Consider the following 20,013-nt stretch of genomic DNA (forward strand, 5'->3'; position numbering starts at 1 on the left):
CCCGGGATGAGGTGGCGGGGTCCCCCGGGGCGCCATGCCGGTGTCTCCCCGGGGCGCGGTGCAGGGGACTCCCGGGTGCACGGAGCCGGGGTCCCCCGGGGTGTGGTGCCGGGGTTCTCAGGGGTGCAGTGCCAGTCTCACTCCGGGGTGCAGTGCCGGGTCCCCGGGGCAGCGGAGCCGAGGTGCCCCGGGGCAGAGAGCCGGTGTCCCCCGGGGTGCAGCGCCGGTCTCCCCGCGGTGCGCGGAGCCGGGGTTCCCCGGGGCGCGATTTCGGGCTCCCCCGAGGCGCGGAGCCCGTCTCCCCCCGTGAGCGGAGCCGGTCTTCCCCGGGGGCGCGGAGCCGGGCTCCCGGGTGCAGTGCCGTGCCCCCCCGGGGTGCAGGGCCGAGTCCCCCGCGGGCGCGGAGCCGGGCTCCCCCGGTGCTCTCCGCCGCGGCGGCCGGTGGCGGGAGCCGCCCGGTGGCGGCGGCGGCGGCGGCGGCGGCGGTGGCGGTGGGTGTCGCAGCCGCCGGCTGCGTGGCGGCGAGCCCCGGCCGCCCATCACGTGCTCGGTGTGTTGCATTGTGTTTGCGGCGGAGGGAGGGCTGGCCGTGTCAGTGATCAATGTCATGACTTCCTCCTCGGGCTGGAGCAGTAGCAGAGCCCAGCTGAAGGAAGCTGATTACTGCTGGTTTCATATTGGCTGGGAACAATACACACACACACACACGCACACACACACGCACAGGCAGCCCGCACCCTGGCTCCCGCGGCGCCGCTCCGCGCCGGGGGGGGAAGATGAGCTCAGGGGACGTCGTTTGCACTGGATGGCTCATTAAATCACCCCCCGAGAAGAAACTCAAGAGATACGTAAGTGCAGAGGCTCTGCTGATATATATATATATATTTTTTTTTTTTTTCCTCGCTAAACGGATTTCGGCATGTGCTCGGGGGCTCACTCTTCCTTTGAAATGTCTCGCCCGTTTCGGCTTCGCCTTGGACCAAAACAAAAAGATTTACAAGTCCATGCACTTATGGAGTATTTTAGTTTCCACCGATATTCTTGTGCCCTTTGGAATTAACCTTTCCCGGCTCGTAAGATTATAATACTTCAGCTGTTATGCAACGTATCTTAGGTTAAAAACCACATTTCGGTTTCAGTTAATGTTGCCATAACTAACAGAATTGTAGTAACAGAATTTCAGATGTCACTTTTCCAGGCAAGGGCAAGACCCTCCGGAAAAAAAAAAGAACAACACAGCTAATACTTTCAATGCCGAGGCTCTGCTTTGTTAAGATGCTCTGTAAATTCGATGACACTTGCTAAAGGCGACATCTGCAATAGTTTTATTTACCAGTTTAAGACGCCAGATGCAGTTGCTAGCAGAACGCTTTGCTTTCTGCCTGTGATAAAGAGGTGCTAGGAGATGCCATGCTGTAAAGTTCCTGATAGCTGAAAGGTGAAGGGGGCTGGTGAGAAGCAGCGAGCGCTGCGTGCATGGGAGAGCTGCAACTGCATTCTGTGTAGAGGGGCCCCTTGTTTCGTTCTGTATCTGCCTGCCTGTTTCTCTGAAAAAAAAAAAAGAAAAAAAAAAAAAAAAAGGGTGTGTGTTGCAAACATAGGAAACCGTATCACTGCAGGGCTGCGAGGAGGGCACTCCGCGCAGGAATAAATGACCCTTAAAAAATTGCTTGGGACGGCGTTGAAAACGTAAGCCCATCGCGGGCCATTTTGCATACTCATTTGTGATGGTTCTTCATCAGGCGCGTTGTTACTGTGGTTATACTTTTGGAATCGGTAATACTCCTTTGAGTCACGCGCTTCTCACCCAACTGACCCCAGAGCACTGCGCTGTACTGGGAGGATGCCACCATACGTGTCTATCACACTCCCGAGCCATATACATAGCTTACATCATTTGTCATATTCACTTCCTTTTATCAGCATTTTTTTCTGGACTGCTGATGTTAGCTTTTTCTAGTAATATGAGAAAAAAGGCATGGAGTTATTTCTCATTAAGAATGTGGTGGATATCATTTGGTAGCGTATTTTTCCTTTGCACTAAAAACTAGGGGGAAAGATAATTTACCGATGTTAGAATTTACTTTTAACTTATTCTAAGCCAGAGTCACTTCTTTTACATCACGGTATTGCATTGAAATGGCTGGATATTTGCTTTGTTCAGTTAGCATTTTCCAATTCTAAGACAACCACTGTGATGTGTCTCAAGGGAGCTGCAGATAAAATATGGCTATCTAATTTTTGTTATGTTTTGTAACGAGCGTACTAATAGCACTGTATAGCAGCCACCAGACAATGTAAGAGCCACTGATTCACCCAGCTGGTATCATTAGTAACTCTGTCAGTGAAGCTATTTTTGATGACTCAATATTCATAAAAGGGCAAAGTAGAGAAAACAGAATGTGGTAAAGCTGGGATTTGAAAGCCCCCATTATACACCCAAGATAATAGTCACAACAGGGGCTCTGATCAGCTCACAAGACTAGTTGCAGTCTGCTCCGCTCAGATTTTGCACTACAAAACCTAGGGAAATCGGGTCTGTGTTATTCTTCAGCCACTAGATTAGCCAGATCTCTGCAGATTAGGCTCGTTTTCTGGTTAGGAGGATAAACTACTCCTTTGTCCATAATAAAGCAGAAAGAAATCTGCTGCAAGTACAGCAAAGATTAGTGTCCTTTCTCATATGACCGGTGACACAGTGGATGCTACAAACCAAATGGAAATTCTCTCTCACCCGCTGTAAACTAATTTTTTTCCCCACTTTTTATATAGTTTCACCAGCACAGTAGGTTGTGCATCTTGCACTGGGGTGGATAGCTCAGGCTGAACGAGTGACTGCTTAAAAACAACACCAGCTTTAAAACAATGACTGTTTAAACTGACTTCAGTAGGTGTCAAGTGTCAACCGCTTACAGGAGAATGGTGTTGGCTCTGGTTCTGAACTGACCACATGCATAAATCCCCAGGCTTTATACCACCCTTTGTGTTCAGCTGGCAAAACCCAGGGTCTGAGCTGAAGCTCCCAGGGAGCTTCAAATGCGGGGCTTGTTCTGCTGCGCATTGGGACCTCTCTTACACTGGAGTGACTCAGTTGCTCTCACAGGGTTGTCTCCCAGTTTACATTTTCCTGAGTTCAGCATCCGGCCTTTGTAAGGTCCGGCCTGAGGGTCTCTTGTTTAACACACAGATAAATTCTTAATCCTCAATCTATTAGAATCACTAAGAAAATCCAACTCATTTCAGTGGAATCTGTAGTTAAGAGACAAAAGTGATGAATTCAGGCTGTGAGCCTGGGAACTGCAGATAGTCCCACTGAAGCTACTGAGAATATTTACAGCGTTTATAAAATTAAACAAATACATCTTGGTGAGGTTGGGGCTAAAGACCAAAGTACACCTTCATTTATGATTGTTCTCTCATAAAAGCAATTGGGTTTTCTACGCACAAGCAAGTCAGAATTTGCCTCTAGGTAAGCAGAACGTTATTCTCTAAACTTTGAAAAGTGAAAAGCAGGTGTTAAGAGTCTATATTTTTCCTGTAATGTCTTACAAAGCTGATGCTCTTAGTAGCACTATTCTTAGAAGTGTCTTATCATTCCCTAACAAAGGCAGCTCTCTTGCATGTGCAGGAAACGAACATGAGATTAATTACCCAAGTGTAACTTTCTGTAAAAACAGAGAGCTTAATGCTAAATGCAGAGAATTCATTAGAAAGCACAAGGAGCCTCACTTCAGCAGGCAAATACTCTAATAGTGGTTTAATAGCATGTACAGTGCTTTTCCCTCCATCTGATACTTGAACCATGAATCCACCATGTCAGCCTATGTAAAGAGGCAGTTGTGGAAGGAGTCTCCCGGGAGAGCATTTGGTGTGTGCTGCAGTTCTTTGTCCCCTGAGCGTGACCTGAAAGCCGTGCTGCTCTCATTTCCCCGCTTGGTTCCAGCTTTTCGTACCGGTCGGGGCTGTGTGGGCCTGAGGGGTGCCAGGGAAGCCCCGAAGCTCTGGGTGAGCTGGGTACGGGGTGGGGGCTAGGGAGGAAGAAACTGCTACCAAAAACTGGGAAGTGGTGGTGGTGGAGGTGAAGCCCATCATGCCCTAGACCGATCTGCTAAGTTTCAGGCACAGCTTGACACCCAGCCCCACGGGAGGAAAACCTGGCCCCACTGGAGATATTGGTATTAGCGGATCATGAGTAACCAGCCTCGGTAGGAAATTAGATGTCATGGGAGAATCTGCTTCAGGTTTGATGGGTTTCACAGTGCCTTATGTTAGTGCTGAATACCACCAACTGGGGGTTTTGATTAGGCGTTCAGAACTGCAAGGAAAATAAATGTTTATGTTTGTTAAAAAATATTCAAAAATTCAGAAGGCTCATGGTAGTGTTGTTCATGTGCCCCAATTCTGCAATGTCAGCCTTGAACAGCCAGTTTTTTGATACTTTTCATATGGAAATATATCTGCTCACTGACTGGTAACAATTGTTTTCTGTTTATTGGAGAGGGGGAGAATCGTTTCATGGCCTAGAAAACAAAGGAATTACTACAGCCAGTGCAAAAAGTCACTATGAGTAGAAAAAAGACATGGAAGAAGGCACAGAGGATATCCAGTGAAATAAGACACTAGTGCCACTGAGGAGACACATCGTTCATGTGCTGAGAAGAAGGAGATGGGATTTTTAACAGGCAGCTGATTTCAACCTATCCTCAAATCGCTGCTCTGTAGTTTTTCACACCTGTGAGGAGCAGCAGCAGTAGTTAGCCAGCCTGCCCGCCGGCTCCAGTGAATGCCACCCCAGTATTTACTTACTGTTAGTGTTAAGTTATGTGGTTTGCAATACTAAAGGGCTATATACAGATGTTTGCTTGTTGCGAGTTAGTGCAGCTCCATTTAAGTCAATGTGCACAGCTGTAGCCCAGCTGAAGAGCTATTTTTAATCTTCAGTACTATACAAATTGATGAGGGAAGACCACTTGCTCAAAAAAAGGCAAGTTTCCCGCTTTACTTGAGTGACTGGTTTCTTCAAACATTACTGAAGATCAAAATTCCTTGTCAGCATCCCTAGAACAAGAGTCCAAAATGGACCCCGTGTTAGAAAATTTAGCCTTGCACTTCTTACCATGCTTCTCCTTGGAGCGTCTGGTCTGAGAAGACAAACAGGTGTAAATTAATGTACCAGATGCAAAAAGCTAACAAAGCAGCGCCCATTCCTGCTGTCTCTGCGTGAGGGGCAGTAAGTGCTGTCAGAAGGGCACAGCAGCAAACGGACATCTCTGACTGTTGGGGGGATCTGCCAGAACTCGACCACAGCACACCATTGCTAGGGTTTTACAAGATAAGAGAATCTAGACGACTTCTCCATTTTTAGCTGAAGTTCTGGTATTTATCAGGAGAACAAACGGGAAGTTACTGGCCACTAAGAAGAAAAAGTAAAGTAGAATTATGGAAGAATTTGCTCAAGTAATAGGAACAAGAGTCCCACAGCACTGCTAAGGGTGGGTGGGATGCAGAGCATCTGCTCTCTGACCTAGCGTTGGGCTGGTGTCAGCAGAGGCCACTGCCACCCTTGCCTGAAAGAAATCCCCAAGTGCTGTGTGAGGTCAAGTACTTCTGCTGGTTTGGGATTTGGGGGAAGTTTCCAAAAGATAACTATCAAAGAGAAATCTGAACTTAATTTTTGTCCATAAGCCTTTTATTTCTACAAAGCCTCACCTCTTGAGCTCTGTCCTCTTTGAACAGAGTTATGCCCACCTTTCATACCCTGCTGGAATCAACATCCCAAACTCCCATTGAAATAACTGAGGTTATTTAACCAATTTGTGCAGGTCTGTAACTGGTTTATGGGCTGGGGGGGGAATAGGAGTATCGTGTGATGACAAAAGTTGACAGAGCCTTTTAGCTGGTTCTAGTTGTAAGTTTTGTACCTATGTTTTTCCTGCTGTTACTTCATTTTAATATGCAACATTTATTCAGTCTGGTTTGTATATTAAGGAATAACTCGATTTTGAGAAAATGAAGACTTTCATACAGAAGCTCCTTTGCTGTAGACTATGTGTTCCCTTCTCTGTGAAATCCTGAACAAATTGATCTTACTGGTAAAATAACAGCAGAAAATTTATTTTAGGGAGGAGTTTCCATCATTGGAGTTAAACATTTGTAATTAGCTAAGTGCAAATCAGACCATTTTCCACCACTTAACCGTGTTTGGGCAAGTTAAGTGCAATGTTTATTCAAGACCATTTTCTTCCATTTTAACCATGTTTTGGTAGTTTAAATGCAATGTTTAATGAGATAGGCTGACTTCTAAGAAAAAAATAATTTCTAAAAAACACTGCTGTTCTTGGCAACCTGTGTATCAGAATGTTAAGCAAAATAATTTCCCTTGGACTATTTATTTGGGTGGAGCCGTAATAGCTCTGAAGCCCCAGTTTAATCTTTGACTACATGTTTTCAGTGCACAAGAATGTCCAGCTATTGGTTTCTATTCAAAACAGAAACCCACAAGTTATCAGGTCTTTGCATGCAAAAATAGAGTCTTAAAAAAAAAAAAACATGCTAGGTTGAAATAGAGAAGGAAATGTTAACTTGAGTCGTAATTAAACTAGTGATGGGATCAAAACTTCACAGAGGAAAAAGCATTACAAGGAGTACTTTGGTGAACTCTTTGTTGTAGCATCAAAACTATCATATGCATAAACACATTACTTCTACCACCAATGCATTAAAATGCTATGAATGTGTATTATGCCAACTTGATAGGTTTTTAGGGAAAGGGGCAAGTTTACTCCTATAAAGTTACTCACTAGAGAAACAGTCGTTTTATTTGCTTTCTTGTCCCTTTCATTTGAGTTGGAAATGGATTAGTAATGTGATAAGTCAAGGAAAAAATGCCATCTTTGAAATGAAATTTGCATGTCAAAACATTACATCCAGCCAGATAAAATAGATTTTCCTCTCATTTAATTGTTAAATAAAATGCAATACTTCAACCTTTTATTTTCCTGCTTTACGACAATACCCTTGACTTGTTTCGGTTTGTATTGCATCAGAAAAAAACCAAACCAAACCAAACCAAAAAACCAAAAAACGTAAACCGAACCCAAAAAACATATAGCCATGCAAAACTCAGTTTTAAAACCTACTGCAACTTGGTATTTGTTAAAAATAAACCACAACTGATGTCTCGTCATCATGGCAGAAAAATACTGCCTTTCTGAGGGAGTAGCTTCATTTGTAGCTTGGTAATTGTTAGAATGAGAAAACTGTTCTTAGAAATTTTGTTATTGCCTTCCCTTCTGATGCCAGAAACCCCACCTGACCCCTGTAGGTAACTGCTTCGTAGCTTTTCACAAAAGCCCTGAACAGCGCGTTTCAGTTATTCAATATCCTTTCCCATAGGGCATTTTAGGGAAAGGAAGTGAAATGGCATTATTAGTATGAATTTAAAATTACTTAAATGAAGGTGTTAATTTAAATGGAACTTAGACTGTCATCTGAAAGTTTTTGTCTCATTTTTGACAATGCTTTTTAAAAGACAATAGTTTCTGTGAGCCTTCTTTGTGATAAATATTATTCGTGCCATGACTCCCAAGTCTCGGGGACAGTGGGTTATGTGTCCATTTTTCTGTTGGACAGAATAATGGCCATAACGGGACCCTTTCTAAATCTGCGACTGTTGTAATCTCAGCAGAGTGCATAGTTTGTGAACAATCTGTTTTTACATACCAGACTTGGAAACTGTTTGTAGAAGTTCAAGGATTTTACAGTTGTAAAGCCATTTTTTCAAGCTGACATGAACTGATCGTGCCAAGGAGAAGCCAATAGTTCAGAACAAGCGTGAACTATGTTTTACTTGCAGACTTTACAAACTGTGCAATAAAGCCACCAAGTTTACAGAAGTATTGTGTTTATAAACGCTGGGAAAGCTGAACGCGTATGCCTGCTGTAACACTGCGCTTCCAAGATCTGTTGCTGATTCCACAGAAAAGCCACCGGCATTCAGAGGTGACTGTGTGCCGATCAAATCTCTGTGAGATGAGAAAAAGCATCTGAAGAGATGCCAGCTGAGTTTACAGCAGCAATGAAGGAACAGTTTCACGAGAAGTCCTACACAGCTTCATGAAGTGGTCACGGCTATTCCAGCTACTACATCTGTATTGTTTACTAATATTTACAGTGGAAGCTTTGCAAGCTTAAGAAGTTTTCTTTTTAATAAGTTCAACATTTTGAACCCATCCTAAGAAAATGATTGAGTTCTCACTGAACTGAGGCCATAGGTTTAAAAATAGGAAGCACTTAAGTAGCTCAGGGAATTGCTTTTTTTGGATACTTAGGCGCATTGCTCCCACTTTAGAAAATGTTTTCGCTGGGTACTCCTCTGACTCCAGGACTGTTTTTACAGGTCTTCACTGGCTAACTTTCCCTGTAAAACAGTGGGATTTGGATTGTTGGCTGAAAATGGGGCTGTTTCTCCAACTTCACTTTGTGCTTTTTACTATGTTCCTTTTTGACAGATAACTCTGAGCATCATATCACCCTTGAGCTATGGATTATAAAATGATGGTGAACTGTTTTTGAAAAGTTAGGGAAAGCCACCAGATAAATCCCATCATTATTTCAGTATCCTCCCAAACCTCCCGCTTTCGTCTGTGCTGAGCCTGAGAAATATTCAAGCTGAAACTTCATGAGGACAAACAAGAAGGTTAGGGGACGGTCTGATTGGCGCAGGAAGAACGGGCTTCGTGACGGTGACACTGCTTTAGTTCCCCTGTGCATCCCTCTGCACTGGGTTTGCAGACTGGAAACCTAATACTGCTGGCTTGTAAAGGGAAAAATAGAAGCATTTGTTGAAGTGTTACTAGACTGCAATGCTTTAACTGTTTTCTTATGAAAAATATATTCTCCTTTTTTTCTTTTCTTTTTTTTTTTAAATTCACAACTGCAAGTACTGTTGCTATGTTACTGTAATGGTGTGTAGGCTGCTAAATAAATAGAGGGAGTTTAGTCCATGCCAGAAATAGAAAGCCAGGTCAGAGGTGACATTTGGGACATGTTGAGAAAAAAGAGAATATATAATTATTTCTTTCCTTCCTATCATTCTCTTCAGTCTCATTAACCCCAGACTACCTAGAAGGAAATCACAACAGAACTTCTGGACGTGTGAGTGTACTAAAAATTGACACCTCTGGAGTTCTGCTAAGTCTTTTGGCTTTGTTTTTTGCAAGATCAAATTTGCAAGGGAAACTGGTAAAACCATGGCACCTCACAGGCTTGTGAATCGAATAGCTACTTCAGGGTATCAAAGGGCACGGGGAACTGTTGCAAATTCACTCTGCAAAGGTGTGCTCAGAAGGGAAAATCCGACAGAGGGAACAAGCTTTGAGAAAATGTGCTCCAGCGAAGCCAGAAACAAGGAATTTGAGTCCGTTATCCTTTTTGGGATAATCTGGCAGGTTACCAATGGCCAGATATACACAAATGTGCATAGGCTCTTGCGTGAGTAGCCCCCGCTTGCACCTTCAGCTGCCTAAGCCTCTTTGTAAACCTGGCCTGTGAATGTGCATGAGTGCCTCGTTTGTACAGCAGGGTCATTTTTATCCCTCCCCTGCTGCCTGCATATGCTCCTCGTGTACAGACCTCTCTCGTTTAAGCTCCAGTGGCTGATTCAGTAGGTGGTGGGAATTGCAAGCCACTAATGGGAGATCCAGAGCCCAGTCCTCCCTCCACCCATGTCAGTGAGAGCAGAAGCAGCCCTTATCCTAGGAGTGAGCACTGCAGCCTCCTTACTTGCAGACAGCAGCCTCTGACTTTATTTCCAAAATGTTATTGCAGGTTCTGGATGCTCTGGGCTGTGTTCCCCTAGCTGCAAAGCTCCTCCGCCCCCTCCCAGCCCCTTGCAGGTGTCGCTGCGGGTGTACACGGCACCCCAATGCTCCCGTCCCGCCTTGCCCTTGGCCCCGCTGCTCTCGTGTGAGCATCAGCCGCCCTGGGCCCACAGCAGAGCAGCTGTGAGCTGCCAGACCTTCCTGCTAGCAGGAGGTGGGACACAGAAACGTGGACCAAGCTCCCTCCCGTGTGAGTTAATTTAGCAGATTTGTAATTAATCTGGAAGGTCACCTCTTTAAATATATATGCTTACTTATATACAAAATATTAATGTGATACAAACCAAGGCATCTCATTTCTTTGTGAATTAGAGAAGAAGCGCACAGCCATAACCTAAACCAGTCCAGTGCATGCAATCCGATTAGAGATTTCTTTGTGGTACTCTTGTAGTTCCACAAATCCGTTACTTCCCAACAAGAAACAATGTAAATGTGCTCCCTACCCAAGAGACCTTTGGATCTGAGGCATTCCAGAAAATCCCACGTTTACCATAAAGCTTATAGAGGAGGATTAAATTAGAGGGTACAAGAGCCAATGATGCTAAGTACAGTTATTCTTGTTCCTAAATTGCAGGGTTTTTAAAACTTTCTTTTTATTTGTTAACACTCCTTGAATGGTGGGCTGGAATTTGAATGGCTAGGAGTATTTCCTAACACGATGGATGTGAGTAGCTGGTTTAATAAGAAACTTTCCTAATTTTCAGCCACAAGCCAACCCCTAGTGCCTTAGACCTTGAGACATGTCCGCAGAATGTCTGAGGTTCTGTGTCAGAAAATGAACAAGTAGTTTAGGGTCCATCAGGGTTGTTTATTTACTTACATTAGGAGTCTGCTGCTGCTGCAATTGGAGATATTTCTTGCTTTCTAGCACAACCAGTACTCAGCCTCAGACTGAAGGAGAGGGTGTTAGAGGCTTTCTTGTCCCCTGTGGAGTTCAAACCCTCATTTGGGCTTTGTCAAATCCTTTACCCTTGCCAAAGACTGCATTTATCTCAGACCCTAAAGAGCAATTATTATGATTTAGCTGTCTTCGGAGTGAATAAGATTTTACCAGGCATTTTCTACACAGAAAATCTCCAGCCAGGAGAAGTGCAACCTACAGCATGTCCTTTCCAGGGCTTTGTTGCCCATGCTCAGCAAATTGCCCAGTTTTAACCATCAGCAGCAGCATTGCTAAATGGAAAGGAGGATGAATTATACCCTCTGCAGTCCTGTTATGTTATCCTCCTAAAGGACCTATTTGTCTTGCATTATATTTCTAGGTCCTTTGTGCTTGAAATGATCTTCTAAACTTTAGAAGTAAACTTGGTTTGCTGGCTGGTAAATTAAAGCTGTTTACCCACTAGAGTATTCCAAATGGGCTGCAATGACGTTTGCCTGTTCTCTTTGTTGGGGCAAGTGGCTTTATTCTTAAAACTGAATGAAATTATGTGGAGGCAGAAGATGGCAGACATGGCCAGGTTTCAGATAAGCCACAGTTAGCTAGGTGAAGATTAAGTATCTTTACACTGCTGCTTTAAATCCCTCAGGTCTCCCCTTACCGTGGCACTTACCTTGTTGTGGGTTCAGAGATGCTTTAGTGAAACTTGCCATTCGAGACGGGGCGACACAAGTTTGAGAGGTGAAGAGCCAGAGCGAGCTTGCGCGAAGCAGTAGCTGTGCAGTCCTTTCCAGAATACAGTGATGGAGAGGGATAGTCATAGAGATGCACCCCAGTGATATGTCTCAAGAACGTTTCCAAGCAAATGATTTGCATGTCATTTAGCAACCTGGGCTTTGTGAAGATTTCGGCAGCGGTGGCCCTAATTCTCATGTCCTCAGAACTTGCTGTGCACCCACAGGCAGGTTTCAGTTTGACTCGTTCCTCAGGTTTACTGGATTTGGAAATGGAACTGGGATCTCAATATGAGCATATCGTTGTAGAGTTTAGTTCAGAGATTTTTTTTTGTTTTAAGAAAGCAACTGTTTTATGTACCGTCTGTGCATAGGAATAAAAGATAAGGAGCAAAGGAAAGCACTCAGATATAAGACATTGTACTATTAATGGTCATAGGCCTCAGATCATTTTGTTGCAGGGCAGCTGCTGATCACCTCTGACTTCCATCTAGGGTTGCTGCGGCCAAGGTGCCTCCTCTGGGTGGAAATATGGTCATGCAGAATCACTCCAGATCTAGTTCATGGTGCCAGTTTAGGGCAGGATCTTCATGGTTCCTTGGTGGGACTGGCAAGAAAAGGCATATGACCCTGCACAGCAACAGCAGCAAGTAATTACGGTGATGTAGCACAACAGAGTCTATACCATCACGCAGCAAACTTTTCCCTTGCAAAATAAAATGCACCCACAATGGACAAAAAGTCCAAGTAAACATTGGCTTTAATAAGCTGCTGGAATTGGGCAGGTGTGCAGTCAGACCGGAAGGTTAGATCTGAAGCTTTCACTTGCATTTATCAGTTTGCACAGATCTGCTTGGAACATCTCCTTGTCCTCTCTGGAAAGATTTCAGATATAAAGTACTTAGACTCATCAGAAAAAAAATATCCTGAAATAGAAATGGCAGCTCATGTTCTCTAGCTATATAGGAGCTTAAGGAGAAACCAGAAGCCAAAAAAATTCAGCCTTATATTCTAATCCATTATGACCATAGTTATGGGGAACACCTAAATAATCTGAGCTGTTTCCCCTACATATTCCTTACTGCTAACAACCTTATGACTGTTGATATCTCCTCTTCATGAAACACTGAATTTGAATATCAGAGTTAAGCTTCAAGCTTTTCTCTTTAGCTTTTTTATCAATTGCCTGGATGCAGATCAAGCACAGAGCCATGGTCTTCAGCAACAGGGAATGGGGAGAGAAAAACGGGAGGATTTTGCCTCCCAGTGGAAACCCCCAGATCTGCCATTATTAGAGCTCCTGGTAGCTCCATTGTAACTGGGAGAGGTGGTATGTGGTATGGGAACTGCAACATTTACCAGCTTGTAACTGGAAACTGAAGAGAATGAGTGGATAAGAATATGTTAAAATGCACAATTTCACTTTCTTTTGTGTAACATCATCTTTCACACAAACTTTCCAGTCAAAGAGATTACAGGCAGATAGAATTATGGTGAAAAATAAAAGCAGAGTTGCAGAGAAATTGATAACTTCTTAAAAAGAGTAAACTGTCACTGAAAAATCTCACTTTCTATTTGAAAGATAAAATCTATGCATGGTGCAGCCATTTTTGCTTTGCCTGGCATAAGATTTGCATGAGTCACAGCCAGCAGCATGCCGAGGATCTAGAAATACATAATACAAAAGCAGATGCTGGCTGCTGGCCGCTGGTTGGGGAATTCCTGTACCGTCTTTGAAATGATAGTCCTGTTTGATGGGGCAACACACAGAGTGCGAGGCAAGTGCATGTGATGTTTCTCCCCTAGGTAAGGTTATTAATCTGAAGGGTGAGAGACAGTGTGAAGGCTGATAAACACCTACTATCGCAGCAGTCAGTCCCAGCTGGTGGGGATGGGTGATGTAATGGATCAAGCAGGAGGAGAAAGTTTTCAAATGGGAGGGTGTAAAATTTGAAAGGCTGCACGTAGGAATGAAGAGTCGCAGTCCTAATTTGAGTACACAGGCAGCTCAGCAGATGGCCCAGCAGATGAATTGCTATGCGCCACTGTATGTGTGAGAACATGAGAGTAACGGTGAGGCTCCATGCAGAAACGTAGCCCTGCCCCGTGCGTGGTATGGGGTACCATCAGATGCCATGTTCCTTACCCCAGCTGGGCCCTCCGTCCCCCATCAGGGCGCTTTGCTGGCTTGCACACCGAGCTTTCAGCAACAGTATTTCATATTGATGTTCTGCATTACAGCAATTTCCTCCCCTGTGCTTTGCCGTCCCTCTCCAAACACAGCAAGAGCCATCCCCAGATGTAGGTCCTTGCCAGTCACACTAACGCTGACATTACATCGCTAACTTCTCCTGCCTTAGGCTGCGGCTCTCAGCCTGAGCTGGCACGTCTCTTGGGGTCAGGCTGTAGAACAGCATCACTGAGATGTTCTGGGTTTATTCCCTACAATTCTGGTTCCTCAGCAGTGAACTCCAGTGGCCAGAAAGATTTCGTGTGCATCCTATGTGACTTCCACCTTCCCTAATAACTGCAGCTCTTTGGGAATTTTAGGGAAAAACTTAAGAAAATCTCTAAAAATGCCTTCTTTGTTTAAGAACTGACCAATTTGCATCTGACTTTCTCCGGGGGATCTGTTCTGCTGCTTCCTGATTGGGAGACTTTGGGGATCCATTTGCAAATCACCTACGCACTTATGGCTAAATCCTGGGAAAAGCGTCTTCACCACTAGCAGCTTAGAGTAGCCATTGCCACCACACAGTCACGTTGCGCTGCTGCTCAGCACAACGGTGTTTGGAGCTTTGTTTTTTCCAGTGCTTTTCTAACAAACCTCTGTTAATCCAGAGCAACATATTCATATGGGAAATTCCAGTAATCCATGTTTTCTGATACAGCAAAAATCTATCTCACTAACCAGTTTACGTGTAACACTGATGAAATGACTACCACTAAGCTGTTTCAAGAAGTTCCATTTCCAGAGCAACCTACAGGAAAATTACATAGGTATATAACAATGCATGAATTCAAATCACCGTAATTATGCTGAAAAACACCTTCTCAGATGTTCTTGGGATGAGTGACATCTTTTTCCTTTATCTTAAACCGCTTCTGAAGCAATATAAACTAAACTGGGAACAACGTTCTTTCTTCCAGTATCAGTGTGTTCCCATGGCATACTTATGCCAGCAGATACATGGCAGCTCAGCTATGCTAGTAAAGCTGCAGACCAGCCCTTGGATTAGAGCAGCAATGATACAAGCAGCAGTAATCCCTGCTTTCCCACGCGCTATCCTGTCAGATTCCTTTTATCATGTTGCAGTCTTAAGAGGTTAGTTTAAGTTTTGTGTCTCCTTTGCCCCTGGTATATTTACTTGAATTGCAAAAAAGAGATTCTTTAATCCCTCCTAGTTTTGTTACGGTCCCCTGGAGCCGGCACTAAGACTACCAGATGCACTGAGCTCATCCAAGGGTAGACTGTCATTTCCATTGTGGCTTGGCCAGTCATTGGGATGACAGTAACTCTGGGAGCCCCCACTGAAGGTTGTTCAGAGCAGGTGGTGGGCTAGGATACACAGTTGAGGATATTTCACTATTGGACCTTTAAAGTATGTTTAGCAAGGAGAATGTTCTGATCTTCCACAATTAAATTCTGCATGTGCAGCCAACAAACAACAACACAATCCAGGTCTATATTCACTGTTTGTATAATAAAGCTCTCTGAAGTGTCTCTTGGCAAAAGGACCGTGAGTCAAAGTGGAAGGTTTTGTGTCAAAAAAGGAAAAATTAAACATCATCATCTGTCTTATTGTAAAGAAGCGGAAGGTTGTTAAAAACTATGTTATGCTGGCTCACATTTTTTCTGCATAAATGAATTTTTTTGGCATCATACATGCTTACAGTAAAACAGTTAAATAGGAAATAGTGAAATCCAGTATGAATTTTACATAACTTTTTCTTTCATAACATACTTGTGCAATAGAGTAGTCAGAATGCAATGATCAAACTATGTTTTTTCCATGCCTGAACATTAGTGGCCATCTGGAAAATTGCATGCTACCTATATGTGAATTGGCTGAGCGAGGAAGTCACCTCCAAGGAAACTAAAATTAGTTATATGTGTTTGGTTAAGTTGACTTTTGCCAGGAAGAAATACAAAGAGGACCAAAAAAAAAATCTTGTTTGCCACCATTCCTCCTTGGAGATGGTATCAGCTGGCACCGGGGTTGTAACACTGCTCTCGGACCCGGTCCGTAGCCGCCTGACTTGTCCAGGGACTGTCCTCACACAGAAATGGGGGCAACAGGCCTGACATGTTTCTGGTAAAGGCACTGGAGGAGCCTCCAGAGCAGCAAAGAGAAATGCCCAAGTGCTGGAAAACACCTTAACCTTTTGTAGGAAGATCCTGTAGGAAGCACTGACCACTTCTGACAAGGGCTCTGCCATTGCAGATACCCTTTCTGCCTGTAGCACTTAGAATTGTAGCATAGCAACTTATTTGAGAAACCTTGGGTGAAACGGCCAGTCATCACTCTGCTAGCATTGGGTGTTGCCTCTTCTGTTCCCAGTAAAAACGCTGAGCCGTGGATGGGGTCTGTTCTGGGAACGGGCTACAGGCGCTGTCGTTAGTCAGCAAATACCAGAGCCCCACAGCAGGGAGTCAGCAACAGGGAACAGCGAGAGGAGGACGCGTCCAACGCTTGTTGATAATCCAGTTATTAAAAATAAATGTTGACTTAATGAACTTCTAACAAAAAACCTGTTGTGTCAGAAGGGGTCTCTCCTGATGCTCAGCTCCTAAGGTCTATAACTGTGATAAGGCTGGGGACATCTCAGCTGGGTGGAAAGAAGAGCTGAGCTACCCAGACAGTTATCTAACTATGTGAGGCCTTGGCGGCTCTGCCCCCTGTTCTTTTGAAACCCATGTCTGACTATTTTATACATTTGGCTTACTATTATTCCTGGATTTGCTCAGTTCTTTGGTGAAAATGTCATTACTAATTTAGTTCAGCGCAATAAGGAGTCCAACTGTGTATGCGTAGTGCATTTAGTGGTTTCAATCCTTAGCTTATAATTGCTCTTTCCTGAATATGATGCTGTTGCGAAAATTCTTAGTTTCACAGTGTCAAGCCATTAATTAATCAAGGACCAAACCAGAAGCAGAGCACTGTGGAGAAGATTCTTAGGTATTGAAAGTCACTGAAAGTAAACCTCTGTGCGAATGGCGCTTGGCTGCGGTTGGGGAGCTTGCCTTCCAGTTACACATTCCTTTGGCTGCAAATGCAGTGCTGCTGCTTTTTCCCTGCGCAGAGACGAGGCACAGCCACTGAATGAGTCAGGGATCTGCGCTCAGCTGTGTCTGACACATGGAACTCTGGAACGGGCCAGAGGCAGCAGCCTATTGTGGTGTGGGAATAAGACACACACACACACACAAAACCAGAAGGGTCTAATGCAAGGGTCTTATGCTCAGTGCAGCCCAAGACTTGAGGGTCTCTTTAGAGGCCTTTGGCTTTGCTGCTTTTGACTATAGCCAGCCAGTCTCACCTTTCCCACATTCTTCCTGCTGGTGGTATTCATGGCTAACCCTCAGCATCCCTACAAGTGCTTCCCTGGCCTCCTTGCATGACTGTGACCCTTGCTAGCCCACAGAAAAGCGAAGTAGTCACAGGCTTAGGAAATGGCAAACAAACAGAAAGGTCTCTTCTTGCTGTTTCTCTCCCTCGAACTGCAGCTTCTTTAATCACACGTTGCAAAACGGATTGTGGAGCAGGGTCATTTTGCCTGTGAGTAGGGCTGTGCTCCTGGAGCTCTAAAGGAGCAGAGCTGCTTCTCTCGGAAAGTGTTTCTAAGACAGAGCACATGACATCTGTCACATAACGCCATGACAAAATGGTGTTTCTAACACAGAGCTGAAGCAATTTGTGAAGTGAAACTAGTCATAAGTATATGTCATGGTTATTGATTTAAATGTGGATGAGAAAGTACATATAACAATAGTCTATTTCTAAATACATTGATTCTTTACCCTAAAAGAACAAAAGTGAAAATATCCTGAAAAATAGTAAAACAAAGTGTACTGTAGCTCTGGCTCAGCAAAAATACAAAAACTTCTCATCGGATGCAAGAAATCATATGAGGAGGAAGCATGGGATTATTTTAGTGCTTCATTCATTTTCAACTTCGGTTGTACATTATGGATCTGATTTTGCACCTGATTTTGAAAATGCTGAGTTCCCCTTTTAGCTGTCAAATAGGAATGAACACAGAATCAGCCATGGAGAAGGTGTCTTGGAATAAGCAAGTGCCAAGTCCTCATCCAGCTCCCTTTCAAGGTGATTGGATTATTCTGCTTGATTTTAGTAGGAATTGAAAAAAACTACAGTGGAGATGAGACTTGGGTTACAGGAGCAAAACTAGCATTCAGGGAGATGGACAAAGGTGTCCCACAGCACATTTAAAATACCAGCAGAATAGTCTTCTGCTGAATTTATTGAAAGATGAGTACCCAAATACCCCCAAATTCCTAGATAGGCTTACAACTCTTAGTTTTTTTTCAGTAGATCATTGTGCAAATTATGTATATTTTAACTTCATGACAGTAGCAGTGCAATAATATTAGTAAGCACTGTAATTCTCAGCTTTTGTTAAGTAATAAGAAAGTCATAGAATAAAATAGGAACATATGTGATGGGTTTTAAAAAAAGAATTCAAACAATCAGTAAGACCAGAAGCTCTGTAAGTGCCAAATTATTGTTGCAGAAGTATTCTTTTTATCTATGGGTCATGATTTCCAAGAAATGAGTGAAAAATGTAAACACTTCCAAGCATTCGTCCCTTTGGGCACAGGGTGTATTAAACAACAAAAAATACCTCATGGACAGAAAAGGATTGCTGGCCAGGGCATTTTAGACAGAAGCCAGTAATGCCTAACTTGGTGAACAAGCAAGAAGAAAACACTTGCAAATGGTTTTATCACCTGATTCATGGAAGTTCTCTATTTACCTGAGTTTTTAAATGAAGTCTCCTTCAAGGTCAAAGAAACAAACTGGAAACCTTTTGCTGTAGTAGAATTCAAAGCAGGAGATGGTTGTGGTAATTACTGGCAAGCAAATAGTAAACACTCTCGGAGGTGAAAACCACAGAGCTGGAAATCATGTCTTTGCTAAGCAGGGTCAGATTCTGCGTTTGATTACACTGCATGAGTAAATTATTGGAAGATACATTTCAAGCTCTTTTTTTCAAAAGTGAAAAATCCATATTCTTACTTTTGCAAAGCAGGGCAGAAATATGCAAAAGAGCTTGGCATCGTTAGTTTGCCGCATTATTGGTTTAGAGGTACCCTTTTGAGTAATGCAGGTACAAATATCCTGTTGCTCCCAAGCGAGATGATAAGATTTGCAAGATTGGCTAAGTTATTTAAGCAGCTAAATCCATTTTGTTTCCTTTGTCAGCTCATTGATGTTGGTTTGATCCCACAATAAAACGTTAATTGGCATATCAAAGATAGGCTGAGAATCCGTGCTGATAGTCTGAATGAAAATTGGCAGCACCCAGTCTTTTGTCGATATGAACATTAAATAATGGCACTCGGACTGCCGTCTAAAACGAGAAGCATGTCGGAATGCCATAGAAATTAGTAAGGCTGGGCTGCTTTTTCTTTAAAATGTCCTGGAACCCAGCTAAGCAAATATTGTCACTTTTGGAGCTGCCGGCACAAATAGCAATAGTAATGCTTCGTGTTTCACCTCAAGTTTTCATCTGTCCAGCCTCTGCTCTGATTGCACACAAAAATAGCTATGGCAGTGCCACAGGAAGGATCTAAGTCAGGGCAAAATTCTATACCTGGTAAGACCAAGACCACCAGAACCCCCAAATTTCAGGCAGTACTGAGTGCAAAGCCAGAAAGTGGCCATGGCTTTTCTGTCTGTTGCAATCCTTGAAATTTCCCCAGCAAAATACAGGAGTCATGTTAAAATCTCACTTGCTTTTTCAGTTCTCCTCCACATCTTACCGTCAATGTATCAGCTCTCTGGAAAGACCGGTTTTCATCATATTTCCATAGTTTGAGACATTACATTGTATCGCTTATCTTTATCATGCCCAGCTCGCGTGGTTTTTGTATGTGTCTGATTATTCTTGTAATCTGCTGAAATCAGAAAAGGAATTTTCCCCCTTGTTTCACTAAGGCCAGGATGCCATTCATCATCTTCCAGTATGATACAGTCTTTTCCCTCTACAGTCTTCCCTCTAAATCAGAGTCTTTGGGAACAGAAGAGGCACTTCCCTTGGCATTCCCCTGGTATTTTGCAATGACTTCTAACACCAACATGAAGACAGCATCACCATATGATTCTGCCTGGGCTTTATGACTATTAAAACAATATTTTCTACTTAGAAAAGGCTTTTCTATCCACGAAAGGATTAGATCAATCATTAAACTTTCTCACAAGTTCACTTGTATGCTTGCCTTTTACCACCTCTCTCAGCCTGTCTTTTAAAAGCCTCCTAGAAACATCAGCAC

At 43.6% G+C, this 20,013-nt stretch overlaps 1 protein-coding gene across 2 annotated transcripts in view; it reads left to right on the plus strand.

Moving 5' to 3' along the window:
• The first annotated feature begins 332 nt into the window (after window positions 1-332).
• The window catches only part of GAB3 (GRB2 associated binding protein 3), a 65,915-nt gene continuing 46,234 nt past the window's right edge, over window positions 333-20,013 (plus strand). Inside the window, exon 1 of one of the 2 annotated variants that reach the window (XM_075107188.1) lies at window positions 333-848. In XM_075107188.1, coding sequence (XP_074963289.1) covers window positions 777-848 — 72 coding nt within the window. In that variant the 5' untranslated portion in view covers window positions 333-776. The remainder of the gene's footprint in view (window positions 849-20,013) is intronic. The other variant, XM_075107187.1, reaches the window with a different exon arrangement.

Source organism: Phalacrocorax aristotelis, chromosome 11, assembly GCF_949628215.1.
Source record: "Phalacrocorax aristotelis chromosome 11, bGulAri2.1, whole genome shotgun sequence".
NCBI classification, from domain to species: domain Eukaryota; kingdom Metazoa; phylum Chordata; class Aves; order Suliformes; family Phalacrocoracidae; genus Phalacrocorax; species Phalacrocorax aristotelis.